We start from the raw sequence: 23,075 nt of genomic DNA, 5'->3' as shown, positions 1-23,075 counted from the left end.
GGTGGTCATTGTGGTGGTGAGCATCTCAGTCGGCAGCCTTTTGTCTGCAGATGGGAAGACACGGTCTCCTCTCAGAATGCTCAATAATCAACCATCTGATCATGTCTTGTTCTCCTCACATTTCAAAATCTGGGCGATGTAAGGGGCCCTGGGATCTTAATAGGGAGTTCCTGGGTGGTGCAAATGGTTAAGCACTCAGCAACCAGTGGGAAGGACAGCAAGTTGATCTTCCCAGAGGCACCTTGAAAGAAAGGCCTGGCTGTCAGCTTGTGAAAAATCAGCCGTTCGAAATTTGATGGATGCCGTTCTTGTCTTGGCACCCATGGAGTTGACAGTGCCGGCTGGGGGGCAGCAGGTTTGGCTTATTTGGGATGTGGGTCCTGTCCCAGGTTACAAGGAAGCATGAGTGAGGCAGTGGCGGCTCGGGCAGGTTCAGCAATGAGCTAAAGTCCCTTGTCTCTGGCCAGTCGAGTATGGAGTGGGTAGCCGCTGCCTGACCACAGGTGGTTCTCTATTCAGATGCAATGTTTGCTGCTTTCTCTCAGGGCCAATCTGGGGCCCTGGGCAGGAGGGTGCCAGCACCAGAGAGAGGGCCACTGCTGGTCTTGAGAGAAGGTGTCGGAGAAGGGTTGACCTGGGAAGGTGCAGGAAAGGCCTCGAGCTTTCTACAGACTCCCTCCCTGACATCGAGCCGATGCCGACTCACAGCGACCCCACAGGACAGGGTAGAACTGCCCCTGTGGGCTTCCATGACTGGAACTGTTTATGGAGGCAGTTAGCCGATCTTTCTCACACAGAGTGGCTGGTGGTTTTGAACTGCTGACCTTGCTCATCACAGCCCAACAAATAACTACTATGTCACCAACACTCTTGGCCACAATGGCCTGAAACTGGAGAGAAGGCTTCTTGGTGATGAAGGGGAAAGAGAAAAGGAAGACAAAGACAATTGAAGGCAATGGAAGCACTTGCACCAGCACAAGGAATGGAGGTGGGCACACATTCAGAGGAAGCCATGTAAAACAATCTTGTGGTGCCTTCAAATATTCAACTTAATACGACCAGACAACAATGCCAGTCCAGGTGCACATCCCAAAGAATTAAAAACAGTTCCTCCAATAGGTACCTGTGCATCAGTCGTACACTGCAGCGCTGTTCACAACAACCCCAAGGTGAAAGCTACCCATGCGTCCCTCCACAGGTGCATGGATGGACAAAGAGTAGCCTAGTCAAGCCAAGGACCATGTTTCAGCCATAGGAAAGATGGGGTGCCGATACTGGCTTCAATGCGGATGAGCCTCACAAACCCAATGGCCAAAGAATTTAAGACACAAATACAAACATCATGTGCACTTCTATTTTTTTTATGAGATGCTCAGAATAGGAGAGACAGAGCATAGAGGAGAACTTGTTGGAGATGGGCTGGGGGGTGAAGAGCTACTTTGTGAGGGTCCAGGGTTTCCTGATGGGGTGATGTAGATGTTTTACAACAAGAGAGCAATGGTGGCTGCAGAACCCCATGAATACACCCGGGCCATCAAACGGCTCCCTCTTCAATGGCTAGTGTGGTGCTGCGTGAATTCCACCTCAGTGAAAACACAGAGAGTGGGAAGTGGGCTCGGTGCTAGGTGGAAACAGATGGTTCCTGCAGGGCAGACCCCACCTGTCTGCCAGTGTGTTGGTCTGTGCTGCTGAGGGACTGCTGTGATGCTGGAAGCTATGCCACTGGCAGGGTCACCTGTGGTGAACAGCTCTACAGCTGAGGAGGTGCTAAGAAGGAAAGCGGAGCTTATCTACTTGCCATGAGGACCTGGTGGCTCACACCCAAACAGTGGTACCTACATCACTGGAAGAGGAGCCCCGCCCTAGGTTGAAAGGACCTCAAATTTCACCGTGCTCCCAACGACGGACTAGGGGCTACCAAGGGCAGCGGGAAGATGCTGTAAGACCGGCAGCAAGTGGCCCAGAGTGGACTGGAACGCAATTGACAGCAGCTCCGAAAGCAATTTTTTTGCTTCTGGACAAACTGAGGCCAAGCTTTCCTGAGCTCTGGTGTCTGACATGGCCTGCGTGAGTCCTGATCGCTACACATTTGAATTGTGGGGCTGGAGAAAACTGAAGGTGCCGTGGATGGCTAAAAGGGCAAAGCGATCTGACTTGGGAGACGCACGCCTAATTGCTCCTTAGAGGATGGCAAGACTTCACCTTCCGTATTTTGGACATATTGCCAGGAGAGAGCCGTTTCTGGAGAAGGGCATTCTGCTTGGTAACGTGGCGGGGCAGCAGAAAAGAGAAAGGCCCTCAGGGAGATGGATGGGACACCCACCGTGGCTGCACCAATGAGCTCAGACATAGGAACAACCGTGACTGACGGGGGAGCAGCACCGGGCAGTGTTCTAGTCTGTTGTTCACGAGGTCATCATGGTTTGGAATCAACAGGATAGCATCTAACCACAAAACTACAGCAGTGTGAAAGTCTTGGGTGCTCAGTTAAGTTTCCATAGCAAGAGGAGCAAGCTAAGAGGTCCTGAGAGGTAAGGGGCAAGAATGCCTCTCTGCCCTGTGACCACTCTGTGGTTTCAGTGCCACCTTTTCCATGTGTCGTCCCCTGCAGGTGCTACAGGAGGATGATCAATCAGGCAAGTTGTCTTCAAAGGTCTCTATCTAGGCTCACCTCAGTTAGCTGGTTGCTTGAGAGGAAACAGAGGATAATCCATCTCAATTATCTGTCCGCCAATGAAAACGAGCCCTGGACCATCACAGTAAAGCCCAGCATCAGTTCTTCTCCGAGCCTATTACTGCAGGGGCTGCCGGAGGATTCGCTGGGCTCCTCCGCTATTTCAGCAGCTTAATAGGGACAGGGGTCAAGGACAAAGGGCATCGAATCCCGCCAGCTAGTCAGGATGACAGATATGGCTGCAGTGGAAGAGGAAGCAAACTCCCTTTGTGTCCCGGGAAGATGCTTATCAGCTGTGCTCTCATGGAAATCTCTGCTCTTCCTGGCCTGTCAAGACAAGCCAAGACCTGGGCCCAGTTTTCCTCCCCACACCGGGGAGCCATCACATAATGCCATGAGTCAGGCTTGAACAAGACAGGTCTGGGGTGCACGGTGCTCCTTTCAGAAGGGATATTAAGGCCTGAGCCTTGGTCCCCGTGGATGGGAACTGCGTGTTCTGGAGATCAGGTCTTTGCAGATTTAATTTGTGAGGATGAGATCGTACTTGAATCAGGGAGGGCCTGACTGTCCGGGGCTTTTGGGGGGAGGAGGAGAGAAACAGAGGGACACAGAGGGAAGCTGGGTGCAGCTGGAGGCAGAGACGGGTGGGTTACGGCGACAGAACAAGGGACTCCTGGGGGCCCCTCAGGGTTTCTTTCTCAGAGGCCTCAGAGGAAGCAAGGTCCGCCTGCTCCCTGAATTCAGACTCTCAAGGGCACACTGTCAAAGACTATCTTCCCATTGCATTCAGCCACCCTGCTTGTGGCCCTTTGTTAAGGCAGCTCTAGGAAACCATGCAAACGCCGAGCTCTTTGTCACTTGAAATCATTATGGTTATTGCTGCAGAAAGCTTCATTTGCTCTACCACACTTGACCCCAAATTGGTGCAACATCGAGAGCTGGAGGAGCCGCGTGTCTCAGCCAAGGTGACAGGGCCGCCACTTGGGTGTTTATATAAATTAGCCCCCAATTAGCCATTACATTGTTTGTCCAAAATAAGGTCAGGCATAATGCAACCCCGGGAAGAACAGTGCTCTGGACATGAATGTCTAGACAGGACAATTATGGAGAATTATGGGGGATAATTAATCAGCCTGCCTCGCCTCTTCATGGCCGCTGCCATTCTCACTTAAAAAAAAACAAACAACACTTTGTGCTAACACAGCTACATTCTGGCAGTAAGTTACCTTAAGAGAAGTGTCATTAGTTGTTGGGATTCATTAACTCCACTCTGTGCACCAGTGGCATGCTCTCTGCCTTGCTAGTTCCGTGTCTGTTAATGGGAGATAATGAAGGATTCACACGTCTAGAGCCACCTTGAGGGACAGCCACCTGAAGCCGGGCAGGTCTGTCCTTTCCTTCTCAGGCTGAAACGCTGCAAATGGACGTAGGACACAGACACCAAAGCCTGGTGTCCTGGAGAGTCCCTGGAAGGTTAACCACCGTGCTTCACAGCAAGGGGAAGCTCCAGTATGGAGCTTATACCAAGGGCCCCACCCTTTGGATCCTACTCGCTTTTTGCCCAATATCTTGGCTGGTGCTTCTGAAGCCTCGTGTTCTGAAAGGTCTGAACGTGAACTTTCTGATAAGCACTAAGGGATCCGATTTTTAAAACTTTTTTTGCTGTCGCTTCCTCCACGCTGTGAGAGGATGACAATCCCATCTCAGCGATGCAATGAGGCGTGTCAAGATGAGGGCAGAGAAACAGGGGCGTTCTCTGCTTCACGTGACCCCTTGCTGCCACCCGCACTCAGGGTCCTCAGGCCCCACAGCTCAGGGGCTGCCTTCCTTATTAGTCTCCAGCCAGCCACTCATGACAAATGGCCTGAAGCAAGGAATCATGCCCTCAAGTGTGGTCTTTTGCATCCCTCCATGTCCATGCAACAGCTGGATAATGAAAAATAAAAATAAAATAAAAAAAGGATGAAGACAATAGATCACAATAGAAGCATTGTTGCCTTTGGCTTGCGGTGTTGGTGAAGGATACAGACTATGCACATTGGTGAAGGATATAGAATATGCACGTTGGTGAAGGATTCAGAATACATGTTGGTAAAGGATATAGAATATACACGGTGAAAAATATAGACTATGCACGTTGGTGAAGGATATAGAATATGCACGTTGGTGAAGGATTCAGAATACATGTTGGTGAAGGATATAGAATATACACGGTGAAAAATATAGACTATGCACGTTGGTGAAGGATATAGAATATGCACGTTGGTGAAGGATTCAGAATACATGTTGGTGAAGGATACAGAATATACACGTTGGTGAAGGATATAGAATATGCACGTTGGCGAGGATATAGAATATACCAGAGACTGTCAGAAGAACAAGCAATTCTTAGAGCAAGAAGAACGTCTTAGAAATAGGAAGGGGAGAGATGTCTTGCTTATTTGGGACCTGTCACTGGTAAAAACCAATCGCTGGAAAAGGACATCACGTTTAGTAAAGCAGAAAACCCCAAACCACACGCACTGTCCTTGAGTGGATGCCGACTCACAGTGACCTTGTAGGGCAGGGCAGAGGTGCCCCGGTGAGTTTGTGAGGCTGGACTCTTGCTGGAATGGGACGCCTCCTTTCTCCTGGGAACTGGTTGGGTGGTGGGTTCGAGCTACTGACCTTGCGATTAGCAGTGCAATGCATAGCCAGTGTGCCAGCAGGGTTCCAGAGGGTCAGTGACCATGAGGGGAAACGTCCATGAGATGCTTCAGCAATGAGCTCAAACATATCAGCAACTGTGAGGAGGGCACCGGATCACACAGCATTTTGTTCTGTTAAAGATAAGATCACATTGTGTCTGCATGGACACCACCACCACCCTCCGTGACCATGGACTTGTCCTGTGTGCATGGCGTGTGATACAGTCTCCAGCTGAGGAAGGGGAACTGCTCGGGAGAGATGGGCCAACTGAGCATGTGTGAACTTGATCTTTCAAATCTTCTGGGTCAGCCGGGAAAGGTATCTTCGATATTCCAGGCTGTGAAAATCCTACAGAGCACAGCTCAACTCTAACACACACAAAGTCACCAACCAGTCACTAGTGCATTCAGTGTTAACCGGTGAAAGCCAGCAGAAAGGCAGGTTGGAGGAGAAAGCATTCAGAGGCAGGCTGTTCACTGCTGACATTCTTCTGATGCTCCTGTCTCTGAAGTCACAAGATGGCGGGTGGGAGGTGAGCTCCCTGAATTGGTACATGGTGGGTGTTTTTCTCCACGCTTACTGGCTTTATTTCTCCTTCCTCCGAGAAGAATCATCACGGCCCTTGGGATACCTCCACTGAACACGACTTTTCCATCCAAACACAGCTAGTCACCACGAGTCCATGGCTGCTGTCTTCAGAGAGCCAGCCTCCACAGGAGGCTTTGTCCCAACTCTGGTCAATGTTAGCTTTATTATTTTAAAATTACTGGTGCTTGTAAAAGGGAGACGACAGCGCCATAATGCACTAGGTGTGTGGAAATTCTGCAGCCTGGGTACTTAAGCAAGACGTGAATATGGCTGGCCAGTCCTTGCTGTTTCGATTTATGGCTAATAGACTTGCTTCTCCTCCGGGGAAGCTATCTTCCCATGCAACGGAAGGTAATTTGGGAAGGCAGCAGGAGGAGAAAAAAACCCCCCTTTTTTTTTTTAATAATCAAGATGTTATGAAGGGTTTTTCAAATGAGCCCTCACTGACAACTTGCATTTTATTCATCAGGTTGCTAAGCCCTGGAACCCAATGTTTTGTAGGGATAAATATTAAACACCATTGTATATGCCAATTGGGAATCAACTAAACTTTTTCATTTAATCTCTCCTTAAAGGACGCAATTTGTTCATACTAATGGAAGGATTTGAATATTCATCGTCGAAGAGGAAGAATGACTTCTCACACTGGAGATCACATATCAGATTTGCTCGCCCTTTTAAAAGCAGCCCATATTTGCAACCAAATTAGAGGATAAATAATTTAAAGCAACGTTGCGTTCCATCCCGAAAATTTTCATAACGAAATAGACCCAAATTTGCAGGATGGCTAAGGAAGGAGACATGGATATTTTAAGACATAATAATATGACTATCCAACCAAACCAAACTCACTATGAATATACAACCAAACCAAACCATCCAGCCAGTGTATAGTCATATGACTACACAACCCAACCAAACCATCCAGTCAGGGTACAGTCATATGATACACAACCAAACCAAACCATCCAGTCAGTGTATAGTCATATGATACACAACCAAACCAAACCATCCAGCCAGTGTATAGTCGTATGACTACACAACCAAACCAAACCATCCAGCCGGTGCCACCTCAGAGCGACTCTAGAGGGCAGGGTAGAACTGCCATCATGAGTTTCTGAGACTGTAACTCTTCACTGGAGTAGAAAGCCCAGTCTTTCTTTGGAGGAGTGGCTGGTGGTTTTGAACTGCTGATCTTGTGATTAACAGCCCAATGTGTAACCTCTACACCATTTATGAGGGAATCATCAGACAATCAACTTCTGTGGTTTGGAAACACACACACACACACACACACACACACACACACACACACACACACCCCAGAGTCATGTTCGGGGGGAAATGAACCCTATTTCCACTGCTACAACATAAGCGCCGGGAAGAACTGGGGAGAGGAGTGACAGACAGTTCTGGAAAATTTGATAAGTGAAGGTTCTGTTTTTCCCACCTTCTTTTTTCTTTAAACCTTTCTGAGTAGGAAAGATTTGAAAGATGCAAAATCCTGCAGAGGCAGAAAGCAGAAAAGCTACTTTCATGGAAGCAGCAGTCAAGAGAGCAACAGAAGCATTGCATTAGGTAAATCTGTTGCCCAAGACCTCTTTAGAGTACTGAAAAGCCAGGGTGTTACATTGAGGATTAAGGTGCCCCTGACCCAAGTCATAGTTCCCCATTGCCTCACATGCATGTGAAAATGGTCCTCCGAGGAAGGAAGACTGAAGAAGAATTGATGCATTTTAATGGACTGGCGAAAAATATTGACCAAAGTACCCTGGACTGCTAAAAGGAGAAACCGATCGCTCTTGGAAGAGATTCTTTCAAGCTCCACTCTGACATCTGTGTTCCAACAGACGTGGGTCATAAAGCAGGACCTCAGGAGGATGCTGTTTCTGCTGTACTGTGAACCCAAATTAACTTCAGACAGTCGACACGACCTGGTTTGGAATAAGGGCTAAGCAACCCTTTATGAACACCTTAGAAAAAGATCCTTTGGAGTAGATGAAGAATATTGGCATGGAGCTTAACATAAAAACAGTACCCAATACTCCTCTCACCTGGGCACACCTGCGGAACTTTCCAGCCATTGTGTTTGCCACTATTGTGACTCCGTGATGATGGGGTTTCCCCAAAGTCACTCCGAGCATCCGTAGCACTCTAGAGTCCCTTGCTCATCCATTATGGGGGCTAAAGTGACTCACTGGGGCTGTGAGTTTAATTACACTCCTAAGCGAATGTACTGGCAGATCCTTTGGCAGGCCTGATGGTGTTCTTGTGTGCACAAAGACAGATGGGGGGGGGGTGTTAGGATTGTATAATGTTGTCCTTCAGGACAAGATGCCTTAGTAGGAACAGAATAATAACAACAAACCAGTGGCGTGGCTGCACCTGGGAAATGAGCTGTGGGAGCAGCCGCGCACGTCTTCTGCAGAGACCGTGGCTGCAGGCACGGCCCTAAGAATCCATGATGGTACGGAACCGCACCCTAAGGAAACAGGGATCTGATCAGCTCGCTACGCCACCTGGTAGGTGGGAAAGGACAAATGGACGCTCCAAGGGTCCCCCGTGGGTGCACGCTGCCACGATGACAATGGTCGTACAGAGTATCTCCAGGATACTGATGTACAGTATTTTCAAGGGGAACCCCAATCCCATCTCACAGCAGACCTGGGAAACCTCCACTGTGAACACAGCTGCTGGAGGGAACGGCCTTCGATGAAATCACTGGTTTGAAAGTCTAGGATGTCTTCGGACTGTCCTGGCCTCCAACCAAACACCTCCACGCACGGTAACCCAGGGGAAACCCAGGTAAAGTGAGGAGTGAGAACAGATCTGGATCATCGACCGGAGCCGATGACACGGAAGTCAGACCCACACCTGGGGAGGAAACACCTGGTTTACTGCCTCCCCAGACCAGAGGCTGCATTTGCACCTTCTTTGGCTGAAGTGGCCACGTCCGAGCTTGCTGAGCTCAATCTGCCTATATGCAGGGCTTGCCTGTACACCTATGATATGGAGGGGCTTTGGTGGCTCGGCACAGATTTCCCAGGTTCGATTGCCATCCAGTGCACCTCATTGCACAGTGACTGGGGACTGCCTGATTCTTGCTGTGATGCTGAAGAGCTTTCAGCCCAGCTTCTACACTGAGTCAGACGAGGGGGAAAGGCCTGATGGTCTCAGCTGGTGAATTAAGTTAGACTAGGAAGAAAGGGCTGGCAGGCTAAGCCAGCTGACAGTCTCAGAAGTGCTAGAGAGAGTCACTCTGGCTTAGAATCGACTTGATGGCAGTTAGGTTTGTAAATCCTAGGAGAAGGTTTGCCTTTCCTTTTCCATTGCCTTTTCTTCAGCACTTCTGAAGCGATGGGGACAGAAACCAGCCCAACATACCAACTCATGTTTAACAAATGGAGGTGTCGGAGCCCTGAGGAAATAACGTCAGCTTCCCCATTCAGAAGAAGCTTAAAACACAATCTTTCCTCCAGGAGAGGAAAACTGAAAGAGGCACCAATCGGTCTGACCAATGGTCTGAATCCAGATTTAAGATGGAAGTGGAGCGAAGGCCGGTGTGGGGGTCCGTGACTAACCTATCCAAGCCGCCCACCCAACCCCTAATTTGGGAGAGCAGGCCGAGAAAGCAGAAAGGAGGGAGAGGGAGGAGACAGGTGGCAACCAAAGACACTAGATGTGGCCGAGTGGACGGCGCCCCGAGGGTGTATCCAGCAGAAAATCAAAAGCAGCAAGGCCAGGAAGAGTGGGTCAGTTCAGTAGAGTAGAATCTGCATAAATCAAACCAAGGGACTTGCAGGGGTTCCCTGCGGTGACACTGGATTTGGAGGAGCCCTGGTGGCATCGAGGCTGTGCAGCCCTTCGTGACTGTTTGCACCGGTTGGTTAACCACTTTGTACCATATAGCATTGCGTCTCCCCCCAGGCTGGACCCAGAGTCAGGAGGAGCAACCCCGGACAGGGTGGCTGATACACTCAGGAAGAGCTATGGAGCTTGTGGGTCAACGTGCACACTGCAACGGAAGCAGGACTTCTCTGGGCTCCGGAGATAGGAGTCGGGTAAGTATAATGCCATTTTCCTTTCACTTAAAAATGTAATCTCTATTGAGAACTTAATCAACGTTGATTAGGCTGCTAGTTCAAACCTTGGCAAGTAAGAATGAATGAAAAACAACAAAAACCAAATGGCCTGCCCCCCACCACACATGACTGTGGACTCCAACTTCAACAGCTGTTGTTAGATGCTGTGGACTGGGTTTCGACCCAAAGCGACCTTACACACCACAGAAACGAACAACACTGCCTCATCCTGCACCATCCTCACAACTGGTCCGAGGCCTGAGCCCATGGATGCAGTCACAGGGTCATTCCATCTTGTAGAAGGCCTCGCTCTTTTTTGCTGCCCCTCGACTTTACCAAGTATGATGTCCTTCTCCAGGGACTCCTGACACAAAGTCAGTAGGATGACATCTCGCAGTTCTTGCCTTTAAAGAACACTCTGGTCCTACTTCTTCAAAGACAGAGCACTCAGTCCTTTTAGCAGCCCATGACACTTTCCACTTCCTTCCCTAGCACGACAATTCGGAAACACCGGTTTTTCTTCTTTGGCCGTCCCTGTTCAATGTCCAACTTTCACATTTCAACGGTTAACAATGGGCACAGGCCCAGCCTTGCTTCATGTGTAGCCCTGCCCACTTCCTCCCTTGTCTTATCTTGAAACTCCCCTGACTGCAGGCTTTCTCTATACACTACTTCTTTTTTTTGCTCTATACTTCTTAAGGAATAACTTTATTTTTCCTTAATCTTTTTATTAGGGGCTCATACAACTCATCACAATCCATACATCCATCAATTGTGTAAAGCACAGTTGTACACTCATTGCCCTCATCATTCTCCAAACATTTGTGCTCCACTTAAGCCCCTGGCATCAGCTCCTCATTTTTCCCCCTCCCTCCCCACTCCCCCTTCCTTCATGAACCCTTGATAATTTATAATTATTTTGTCATATCTTACACTGTCCAATGCCTCCCTTCACTAAGGCGACCAGATTTTAACATTGGTAAAGCGGGACACCAGCGGGACACCATTGATAAAACTCATATCCTGGCAAAATAGCCACATGGCAGTCGAAAACTGTATACCCTAGCTTGTCGTGCATTCTTTCCAAAAATCGGGACTTTTTTTAAATGCCATGGGATGCGGGAAAAATTGTTAAAAATCGGGACTGTCCCACCAAAAGCAGGACGTCTGGTCATCTTACCCTTCACCCACTTTTCTGTTGTCCATCTCCCAGGGTGAGGTTTGATGTAGAGCCTTGTAATTGGTTCTCCCTTTCCACTCCACCCTCCCTCCACCCTCCAGGTATCGCCACTCTCACCAGTGGTCCTGAACGGATCATCCGTCCTTGATTCCCTGTGTTTCCAATTCCTATCTGCACCAGTGTACATTTTCTGGTCTAGCCATATTTGTAAGGTAGAATTGGGATCATGATAGTAGGGGGGAGTTAGCATTTAGGAACTAGAGGAAAGTTGTATGTTTCATCGTTGCTACCCTGCACCCTGACTGGCTCACCTCCTCCCTGTGACCCTTCTGCAAGGGGATGTCCAATTGCCTACAGATGGGCTTTGGGTCTCTACTCTGCACTCCCCCTCATTCACGATGATATGTTTTGTTCTGATGATGCCTGATTCCTGATCCCTTCGACACCTCGTGATTGCACAGGCTGGTGTGCTTCTTCCATGTGGGCTTTGTTGCTTCTGAGCTAGATGGTCGCTTGTTTACCTTCAAACCTTTAAGACTCCAGATGCTATATCTTTTGATAGCCGGGCACCATCAGCTTTCGGGAAGAACTTTCATTCCAACTCAAACCAAACGCCTGCTTTTGGGTTGATTCCAACTCATAGTGACCCTTTATAGCACTGCTGACCCATTATGGGAGCAGACAGCCTCATCTGTCTCCCAAGGGGAGGCTGGTACCAACCCACAGTGCCATCAGGGGTCCTTATCTCAACCCAGAACCAGGAAAATATCCCTTAGGATAGATACTAAGGAGTGATGGGTTGCACTGATGGTGCAGTGGTTGCACTTTGGGCTGCTACACACAAGGTCATAGTTCAAAACCACCAGCCACTCCATCGAGAAAGGGCAGCTTTCTACTTTTATAAAGAGTTATAGTCAGAAACCCACTGGGGCCATCCTATAGGGCAACCCTGTCCTATAGGGTCTCTATCGGTCAGCATCGACTCGATGCCAGGGAGTTTGGAGAGTGTTGGAAGGACAGCCACTGGATCTAAATGACTTCAACACTCACATACAAAGGGATGCCCATGGTGACCTGGGCACATCTTGCTACTCGTTTTCATTCAAAGAACTGTCTGAAATTGAGTGCTAATGAAAAAACCCACAATCTGACAACAAATGTGTAACACGTATTGTTATGGCAGAGACCAAATATACTTTACTCCTAATGCTGGAAGGTTTGGTGAAAACTTGTATATTTAACTTGAAGGATCACAATGGAAACTAGTGCAAAGAGATTTAATACCACACAATGGGCCTTAACAACAATGCCTTTGTTTCTTAAATGTTTTCCCAACAAAGAACAAGACTTAAAAGGGGGAGCAAAGTAATCAGATGTATTTTATATTTTAGTATCTATATGTAATTAATAATTTCTTTGCTTGAATCCAGTGGCATCTGTATAAATCAAACTAAAGGATTTGAAGTGTCTACCTGTTGTGACCCTTAACTTGGAAGAGCCCTGGTGGTAGAGTGGCTGTGTATTGGGCTGCTAACGTCAACGTCAGCAGCTCGAAACCGCCAGCTGCTTTGGAAGAGAAAAATGAGGCTTCCTGAGTGATAGTCTCAGAAACTCACGGGGGCATTCTCCCATGTCCCATAGGATCACAATGATTTGGAATCTACTCAAAACAGAAGAAGCAGCTGAAGGCACTTAATTTGGCCTATACCTAATTAATCACAATCCTCTCCAGAGTTGTAGGTTTTCTTACACACACACCACCCCCTTCTCTTTCTGCAAAGACAGCTTCCTGTTTCCCACTAGCAGCTAAACAGAGTTCTGGATCCCATGCTTTTGGCTCAGCCCCGTTTCCTGGGTATGACAGTCAGGGGTCCAACACACACCTAATGTGCGTTTCTAGATGTCTGAACCATGAAGGACACATGAAAGCTTTGGATCAGCAGACCAGATCAAAGAATGCGACTAGATGGTGCCCAGCGATCTGACAGAATCGCGTCTGGGGTCTCAACGGCTTGTTTCCAAGCAAGCAACCATTTAAGTAAGATGTCAACTAAGTCCACATCTGTGATCCAAGGCTTGTGAATTATATCATCCAAAGCCGGAGAAGGGAATAGTGTAGGCTCTCTTAAACTGGAAGACTCTGGTTTGCAGGCTATGGATGACAATGAACGTCCATGATACATTTGGGAGAACTACATGGTGATTTCCCTCTAACCGAAATTGAGGGATGGGGATAAACTGGTTATCAAAGAGTGCATTGCAGAGATGACCATAGGAGATCAAAATGATAAACCTGATTTGACAAATTAAAACCTTGTCACTTGATTCCCCTCTCTGATACACTTTGGGCCTGATCTGGTTTTCAATAACTTCTGTGTGTGTGTGTGTGTGTGTGTGTATGTTTGATGTTGAGATTCATCTCTAATATATTTTGCCATTAAGGGTAGTCTTCTTGGATCTTTGTTATATGCTCTTCTGTTTTTCGGTTTATGAGACCCAGGATTAATGAACCTATAGCGACAGCAAGTAGAATAAGGGTTCCTGGGGGGGCGGGGGGGGGTGTACATTGGTGGAGGGAGTAAGGGGGAGCTCATATCAAGGAGTTCAAGAAGGAAGAAAATGTTTTGAAACTTAGTGTGTTTCAATTGATATCAATGAACTATGGAAAGGTAACTTCTTTATGAGCTCCCAATAAAATGGTTTTGAAAAAAAGAATGCAAATCTGCTACTTCATTTTGTTAGACAAACTCACGATATTATTTTCTGAATGCCCCAAACCAGACCATGGCCATCGAGTCGATTCCAAGTCACAGTGGCCCGATAGGATAGGATAGAAGTATACGCCACAGGGGCTCTGAGGGGCAATTCTTTCCAGAAGCAGAGACAGGTGGCTTCCAACCACTGGCCTTTGGGTTAGCAGTCCAACTTTACCTATGGTGAATTGGTGCATAAAAATGACTAGATAAGTAATTACTATTTTATAATGACTATAATTACTATTTTTCCCTTTTCCAAAAAGCATCTTAATCACTATTTTGATAGAAGAATATTATTTGCAAGAGGATACAGCCAGATTCAATTTCTACATTGAAGTGAAATGGTTGTGGAATGAAATCTTTGAGAACCGCATTCAAATGTGGGGCCTGATTTGATTCCCTGGCTTTATAATTGATCACTGTTAGGTGTGATTCTGTTGTCATTTCCTGGGGCTGCTGTCAAAATACCCCTGGCTGGCATACATGGTCTCATAGTCGGAGAGGCTGGGGATCTAAGATCAGGGATCACTTTTCTGTTAATTCTCTGGGTGGCGTGCTTCTCCACTCAGGACGAGTTTCTGACAGGCAGGGGCTTCCAAGTCTATCTACACCTACCTCTCTGGTTCCCAGTGTTCAGCAGCATGCCGCCAAGGATCATGGGATACCATGGTTTAAAGGCAGAAGCTGCACAAGAGAGGATCTCTTTAATGTAAATCAGGATCTAGGATTTATCGGGTAAATCATGAGTGTATGTAATCTGGCATCTGAAGATCCCGTCTTCCACGATGATCCAAACATCTGTGATCATTGTGGTGCGTTGCTAACATTGGTTCTAAGAATAGAGGACTGAGAGCAGTAGTAAGAACGATGCTTTCATCGGTGGAGTCTTTATTGGGAAATGTATTTTAGCTCTTTCTCGGGGCAGCTTCATCCTCGCCAAGTCCAACTAGCTTATCAGTGTAAAACGCTTCACAAACATTCAGATATATTCAGGTAAGAGAAGGGCAGAAATTTAATGAATTAAGAGAGAATTTAAGTATTCATTATGTATGCCGAGTCACTCTATATCATGTGTGGAAACACAGCAGGTCAGCAAGTGAGAGGAACATCAAGGAGATGCATTGACACGGTGGCTACAACAATGGGCTCAAACATAACGAAGACTGTGAAGATGGAGAGGATGCAGCACTGGTTCCTTCTGCTGTGCAGTCAGCTCCTCTGGTGCTGTAGTGCTTATGCATTGGGCTGCGATCCACACGGTCGGTAGTTCGAAACCACCAGCAGCTCCTCAGGAGAAAGACTCAGCTTTCTCTGGCTGCAAACCCTTACAGTCTCAGAAACTCATAGGCAGTGGGGGTGCGGGGCTTGTCACTATAAGCCAGCATGAGTTGAGTAGAGAGTCACTGTGAGTCTGAGCAGACTCATGGGCATCTAATCGCCACAGCCATACGTGGCGGAGTTTGCACTGCCACTCAATAAACTCAGAAACGAAATGGGGAAAATGCTGCGCCGGGTGAAGGAAGCCTTCTTGGAACTCCGCAGGGAACCGCGTCCTTTCTCTTTGTGTTCCCGGGATGGGGTCACTCCGGCCAGAGCAGAACCAGCCGGGGAGTGGCCTCGGGGGGCACGAACAAAGAAGGGTGACAGTTCCCGGTGACCTAACGTTACCTTGCAGACTCTATACGCAGGGTGGCGGCTTACATGGGGGCCTGCGGAGGGACAACAGTGCAGCTTTCTCATCTGACCTGTCATTAAATCACACTGAGGTGGCCTGCTGCCTCAAGCCGAACGTGGAGGACATGTCATATGCCCCTGTCTTCCTCTCAGAGGGCTGGACTTGACAGAATTGACCAGGCTTTGCAGACGACGTGCCATCGTGGATGTGGGATGATGACCCCATCTTCCTCATCGGTGACCTGACCTGACACACTAACCAGGCTTGCTGACTTTTTTCTAACATCCATTCTGGGGTATCTTCCTCCCCCAGAACCTTCCTGAGATGGGAATGACCCTTTGGACAGCGCCTTGCAAGCAGGAGCTCCTCAAAAGAGAAACCATACTTCTGGGGGGTGCCACTAACTGAGGCAGGAAGTCAATGATCAACTGTCAGACCCGCGCAGTGCCAGCCCTGAGGGGGTTATAGCTCAGCCGGTGGAGGAGGGGTTTTCTGAGAGAGCAAAGAATTTAAAGGTGTCCGAAACAAATGGATGCATGAGGAGGGTGCCTGGGAGAGATGCCAACCTGCCTCGCGGTGGAGCCCAGCCAGGAGAGAGCAGGCCATAGTCCCTTATGTCCTGACTGGTGAAGTGCTCTTATCAGCAGTGCCTGTGTCTGTCTGGCCAGGCCTTCAGATAAACATGGTGGCAGGCTCTTCCTCCATCTCCATCTGCTAGCAGAGGTCTACCCAATCAAACGACCCCAAACAGTCAAGAATGCTGCTACGCAAATGCATGTGCTCACTGTTACAGATGCCACTGAGGGGGTTCCAGCTCCTTCTCCGCGGTGACTGGATTTGCACCGAGAAGCAGACCTTCTCCAGGACACACACGACAGCTCTGAACCATCAAGTCATCCCATACCTTGTACTTCGGACTCTTTGTTCACATGCTCACTCACTGCCATCAACTCCTTGGGACCTTAGGGGACTGGGTAAACCGCCCCTGTGGGTTTCTGAGACTGTAACTCTTCACAGGAGTAGAAAGCCTCATCGGTCTCCCTCATAGTGGCTGGTGGTACTGAACCACTAACCTTGTCGTTAGCAGCCCAACTCGTAACCCACTACAACACCTTAGCAACCCAACTTTTGACCAGGTCATTTAAGTCACATCACTGCCCCCAAAACAAAGCACAACTGTCTTGGATGCTCGGTGTCTAGAGTTTAAGAAGCACTACCTCTTGGTTATTACTTTCTTAGCTTTTTTTGAAGCATGGGGGTGGGGGTGGGGGGGGGATGCAGGGCAAAGAATAAACTATAAATAAAATATTAAGATGACTCAAGAAATCTCAATAGAAAATTAGGGGAGGTTTTCTTTTGAATACATTAGAAGCGAATTATAATACATATGCTACGTTTCTTATTTAAAAACCATCGAACACATAGGAGACCTGGTGGCAATGTGGGCTAATCTCTAGGCTGCGAACCCAAAGGCCATTGGTCTGAATCCACTAGCCGGGTGAGGCAGTCTGCTTCCAGCCTTGGAAACCCAAAGGGGCAGTTCTACCCAGCCTTACAGGGTCTCTGCCTTGGTACAGGCTCCATGGTGATAGGTCTTGCGTGGCTGACGAATTGCTGGGGTCAAAGGAATTCCAGGCTCTTGGGGTCACCTGGAGAACTAAGAAGCATGCAGTCATTGCTATGCAGTGGCTGCCGGTGACAGCTGCTTAGATCCTCCAGCCTCGCTCACAGACCCTCTCACCCCCTGAGTTCCCGGGGCCTCTGGGATGCTGCTGGTCTGTGAGCTGTCCTTTCCATGGCCTGCTGGTGCCCATCAAACAAAACGCGTCCTTTTTGGCTACAATGAAAATGCTTACTTTTCATCCTCCACCTAAGAAAACGCATAATGAAGTCAAGTATGCGGCCCTGTTGACATGGTGCCTTACTAGTTAGGCTGCTAACTGCAAGGGCAGCATTCAAACCCACGAGCGGCTCCCAGGGAGGAGGAGGAGACTTTCTCCTCCTATAAAAATGCACAGGCTCAGAAACCCACAGGGGCAGTTCGACCCTGTCTTATAAGATCCTAGTAGTTGCCAAAGACTAGAAGGCAGTGAGTTTGAGACAGAAAACTTCCATCAACTAAAGGTGCCTGCAGGTGCAGCAGGTTATGAGTTGGGTTGCTAACCTCGATTCAAGGTCTGCAGTTTGAGACCACCAGCCGTTCCATGGCAGAAAGATGAGGCTTTCTAGTCCCACGAAGGGCTACAGTCTTGCAAGCCCCCTGGGGAAAGTTCTAGCCCATGCTGCAGGGTGCCTCTGAGCCAGAACGGACCAATGGCAGAGAGTCTGGGGTGGATTCTGCTGGCATACGTATTGAGCAGTGGGGCCACCTGTTCCCACTTCCTGTCTTACAGCCCACGGCCTCATCCGCATTCCACTTTCTAGACGAGAATGGTTCATTGGCAGCCAGGGAGTTCGGGGAGGACACGGAGACAGACACCAGGAGAAGCCCGAGTGGTGGAAGGAGGCGCACAGCGCAGCGAGGACTGACCTTAGGCACCCGGTAGCATTGCGCAGCACCTGCGAGGAATGCAGCTGCAGTTTCCGGTCGTCCTGCAGGGCCGAGTTTTCCCAGCCAGAGTGCGGGATGATCACGGCATTGGTCAGCACTGCCAGGGCGTCCTGGATGATGGGCATTTTGAGGGCATCGCATGACGAGAGGTTCCAAAGGACGCCTGTAATGAGACACGCAGAAAACCTTTGTGAGTCATCAGCAAAGTTTCCAACCGCCCCAAACAATTCGCCTTGTTGTAGGTAGCAAGGTTGGCAGGGAGGGCTAAGCGTGTGCAGACAGGCATCCAGAGATGAACCTTTAATGTAAAGCATCCATGTGACGCTGCTGAAAATGTAGCAAATAAGCTCCACCAGTGTAGTGGCTACCCATCGGCTGCTAAGCTCAAGGTCAGCAGTTCCAAACCACCAGCTCCTCCTCAATAAAAAGATGAGGGCTTCTATTACAGCAGTGGTTCTCAACCTTCCTAATGCCACGACCCTTTAATGCAGTTCCTCATGTTGTGGTGACCCCCCAACCATAAAATTTTTTTCGTTGCTACTTCATCACTGTCATTGTGCTACTGTTATGAATTGGAGGCCCCTGTGAAAGAGTTGTTCAACCCCCAACGGTTGAGAACCACTGGGTTACAGTCTCAGAAACCCACTGGGGCAATTCCTCCCATCCTCCAGGATTGTTAGGAGCCGGAATGGACTCGATGTCAGAGAGGTTTGGAGAGGCAGGGAACTTGAGATCGGATTATCTCTGGGTCGTGATGGAGAGTAACCTAAGCGGAGAGGCTGGAGGAACCAAGGATGTGGACCAGGCGCCCCCTTGTCATGAAATCAATGAGTGGGAGGTGCCGAATTCCGCATCTGAGAAGAACATCAAGTAGAAAGGCAGCAAAAACCAGGTAGATACTCAGCGAGAGGGATTGAGAGTGGCTGCAACAATGGGTTCAAAGGCAACAACCTTCATGGAGACAGCTCAGAGGGATGTTTCGTTCTGTTGTGCAGAGGGTCACGTGAGTCTGAACGGACTCAAGGGCACCTAACAACAGCAACAGCCAACAAACCCAAGAGACATGAAAGTCATTGCAAGTGGACCAGAAAGACTTGGAGGTCTAGGTCCCCCAAAATCCTCGACAGAAATCCCGTTGAGCAGAGTTCTCTGACCCGCATGGGGTCGCCCTGACTTGAACTCTCATTACCAGCCACTCCGGGAAAAACAGAGCAGAGCATCTCTTTTCCTCTTGTTAATAGATTTCTAGGCACGTACTTCACATAGCATACAATTCTACTGGAGCACCTCTGTCTCCAGCCACGAGCTAGGGTGACCTCTGTGAGCCCAGCCCACCAGCGGGGAGAATCCTAGGGGAACCAGAACCAGCTCTGATGACTCCTGGGTCAAAAAGAAGTTGAAATTGACCGTCACTTGCAACAGCTTTGTCAGCGTTTCCCTGAAAGCAATGCACAAAGAGAGTCTGCAGAAGCTTCGGTCTTAGAGACCTTCAAAGGGTCCAGGGGGAAAGTGGATGGAGGGCACATTGGCAAAGGACAGAGTGTAAGCATGACCGGTGTCAGCGGAGCAAAAGCAACATGTGGGGAATTGACAGAATATTTGTTTGAGGCTTTATGTTTTTTTATTAAAAGAGAATTTGAAAATGAGACTAACATTTTGAAGAGCAGTATTGCACATGTGTGATGTCAGCATTTGAAAATGCCTTCTTAAAGTAGTGATTTTTACACCTTCTCTAGGGGATATATCCAGCAGAGGGATAGCTGGACCTTGGGGAATTCCTCACACCAAACTCACGGAACTCACGGCCATCCAGTGCTTGGTACTTTCTCACTGGCATGGAGTCCATGCTGACCCTCCAGGGCAGGGTAGAACTGCCCATGAGTATAAAGACCCATCTTTCTCCTTCAGAGAAGCTGGTAGTTTCAAACTACAGACCTTGTGTATTGCAGACCAACGCATCGCCACGCCACCACCAAGCTCCAAACCAAACTCACTGCTTCGAATCAATGCTGACTCACAGACACCCACTGTGGGTTTCTGAAGCTGTAACTGCTTATGGCAGTAGAAAAACCTATCTTTCTCCCTCTGAGGTGCTTGGTGGTTTAGATTTGCTGGCCACGGGGATCGCAGCCCAACTTGTAACCACTGTACCAGCAGGGCTCCTTTCACTGAACATTGAATAAGGAGGACCGAAGAAGAATCAGTGCATTTGATCTGTGGTTCTGACGGAGGATACTGAAAGTACGATCAACTGCTGAAAGGACAAACCTTCTTGGAAGAAGTACAGCCAGAGCGTTCCTTAGAGGCCAGCATGACCTCTAAGACTTCATCTCACATCAATGGGCTATGTTGTCAGGAGAGACAGTCCCTGGAGAAGGACATCACGCTGGGAGAAGGGAAGGGCAGGGGGGAAAAGGCGGTCTTCAACGAGACGTCCTGACACAGGGGCTGCAGCAATGGGCTGAGGTACGGGAACCACCGTGAGGATGGAGCAGGACTGGGCAGTGTTTTGTGCATAAGGTCACTAGGGGTTGGAACAGACTCGACAGCACCTAACAACAATACGAATGGCTCTTCCAAGTTGCTTGCGGTGGTGCCGTGCCGCTTTCACAGGGTTGGACACACTGGAGCACTGCCGACCTAGCAAGAAGATGCCTGTCAGTCGAAGAATGGCTAAAGAAGCTCTGCGGCATGCACGCAGTGCCACACTGGGCATCACTACAAAACCGTGGAAACCATGAAGCACCGCACAGCATGGGGGACGTCAAGCAGGGGGACGTCACACCGAGTGAAGGAAGTCAGTCACAAAAAGACAAACATTGTATTTGACCACTGATATCAGGGGGAGCAAACACAACGGAGACAAAGGCTCTTATGCCAAAGGAACAGACTTTGAGGTTGCCAAGGAGTGGGGAGGGCACGAGGGGAGAGAAGATGCCACAGACTAAAGGGTTAGCAGGTAAGACACATCAAAAGAGGGGCGTAGGGAAGCTACTGAGGGGTTGATTCATAGTTAAAGCAGTTGAATACGAAACTGAGGATCTTAAATATTCAAACTTTAAATGAATGCACAATTTAAAAAAAATCACTCTAAGAAGGAAAAGTAATGGCCCAATATGGTGCATAAAAGAGAGGAAAGGTAGAGAATTCTATTTTATTTTCCTCTAAGGGGGCACCTGGGCCCTGACGACTCACTTGGGCCGATACATCATTGAGGATGTGGTGAAGACAACACAGCAGGTAGCTTTCCAAACACACCTTCAAGTGTCCTCAATTAGCAAGCTTCCATTATATTGTGATTACAATAAAATTTAGGTGAGCCACACTCCCATATCTGCCACAGTGAACTAGCCAAAGGCATTCATAGTATGAATTGGAAAGTTGATCGTGTTTGACTGCTTAGGACGAAATGAACTGCCAGACAGCTTGTGATCCATTCTCTGGAAATGGAGCAGTGGAGGCAGTCTTCCAGTTGCCTCCAGAAAGGCAGCGATGCTTACTGGGAGTTTTGTTGAGCGAGCGAAATGCAAAAGGAATGAAACTTCCATTGGGCCCAGCATGCAGAAATCAATCTTTTAGTAGAGGAAGGTGGCGGACCACAGTCCCAGGGCAAATCCAGTAGGCCTTGCTTTTATAAATAAAGCTTTATTGGAACACAGCCACATTCATTTATTTGTGTATTGTCTGTGGCTGTTTTGGGCACCGAAAGAGCACACCTCAATGTTTTTGATGCAGACAAAGCATTTACTACCTGACCCTTTATAGAACAGGTTCACCTACCCTCCTTTGGGGGTGGAGTCCCTCAAACTCAAACTCACGGCTGCAGAGTCAGTTCCGACTCATAGCGATTCTATAAGACAGGGTCGAATGCCTCTGGGTTTCCTGGACTGTACCTCTTTACTAGAGTGGAAGGCCTCACTTTCTCTTGGGGAGCGACTGATGGCTAATCTTGCATTTTACAGCCCAATGGGTAGCCCGTTTTGCCACCAAATTTCCTTAAAGTAAAAATGAATGTTTGGCCCAGCATTTTAGGATGACATATAAGAATATCACTTACAACTTTTTGTATGTGTTTTTCTAAGTTTACCAGGTGACTGTGCACAGGGCTCTAGTTTGCACATGCATGGGTTTACTCCAAGCCTAACCTGTTTACATAGGTCTCTGTGCTCAGTGGATGAATGCAGACAAGGTCTGTCAGTAACGCACTTGTCTTGCCCTTGGTAGGGGACCTTGTAAAACACACACACAGAGACACACACACGTGCGCGGGAAAAGTTCATTCAAAACGGTGACTTCTGAGGAGATCAACTGGGCCAGTTCAATTCAAGGCAGAGAGGTCAATTCAGAAAGCCATGGTGGTTGTTTGGGGGGACTACCAATGAGTAATCAGGAAAGGTGTGCAGCAGGGTTGTACTCACTCACCACTTACTCAATCCGTCTGCTAGGGAAATAATCAAAGTGGGATTATATGAGGAAAAAGGCTGCATCAGGATTGGAGGAAGGATTATTGACAACCTGTGATATGCAGACGACACAACCTTGCTGGCTGAAAGTGAGGGGGATTTGCAGTACTTCCTGATGAAGATCAAAGATTGCAGTCTTCCATGTGGATTACAACTCACAGTAAAGATAATTAAAACCCTCAAAACTGGACCAGTAGGTAACATCATGATGCATAGGAAACGATTCAAATTATTCAGGATCTCCTCTTGCTTGGGGCTACAATCAATGCTCTTGGAAGCAGTAGTCAAGAGAAGAAACAACACCTTGCATTAGGTACATGTGCTGCACAAGACCTCCTTGGAGTATTGAAAAGCAAGAGTCACTTTGAGGACTCAGGTGCACCTGACCCAAGCCATGGTATTTTAAATCAACTCAAAT

General features: G+C 48.3%; 1 protein-coding gene across 1 annotated transcript in view; it reads right to left on the bottom strand.

Annotated features, from left to right (window-relative positions):
• The window catches only part of CTNND2 (catenin delta 2), an 840,020-nt gene that overhangs the window by 184,572 nt on the left and 632,373 nt on the right, over positions 1-23,075 (bottom strand). The window contains exon 11 of the mRNA XM_045285280.1: positions 18,174-18,357. Coding sequence (XP_045141215.1) covers positions 18,174-18,357 — 184 coding nt within the window. The remainder of the gene's footprint in view (positions 1-18,173; positions 18,358-23,075) is intronic.

This window comes from Echinops telfairi, unplaced genomic scaffold (genome assembly GCF_000313985.2).
Source record: "Echinops telfairi isolate 266 unplaced genomic scaffold, ASM31398v2 ScPeMD7_7469;HRSCAF=8507_1, whole genome shotgun sequence".
Taxonomy (NCBI): domain Eukaryota; kingdom Metazoa; phylum Chordata; class Mammalia; order Afrosoricida; family Tenrecidae; genus Echinops; species Echinops telfairi.
Note: the sequence above shows the minus strand (reverse complement) of the source record. Positions and strands in the feature narration are given on the sequence as shown.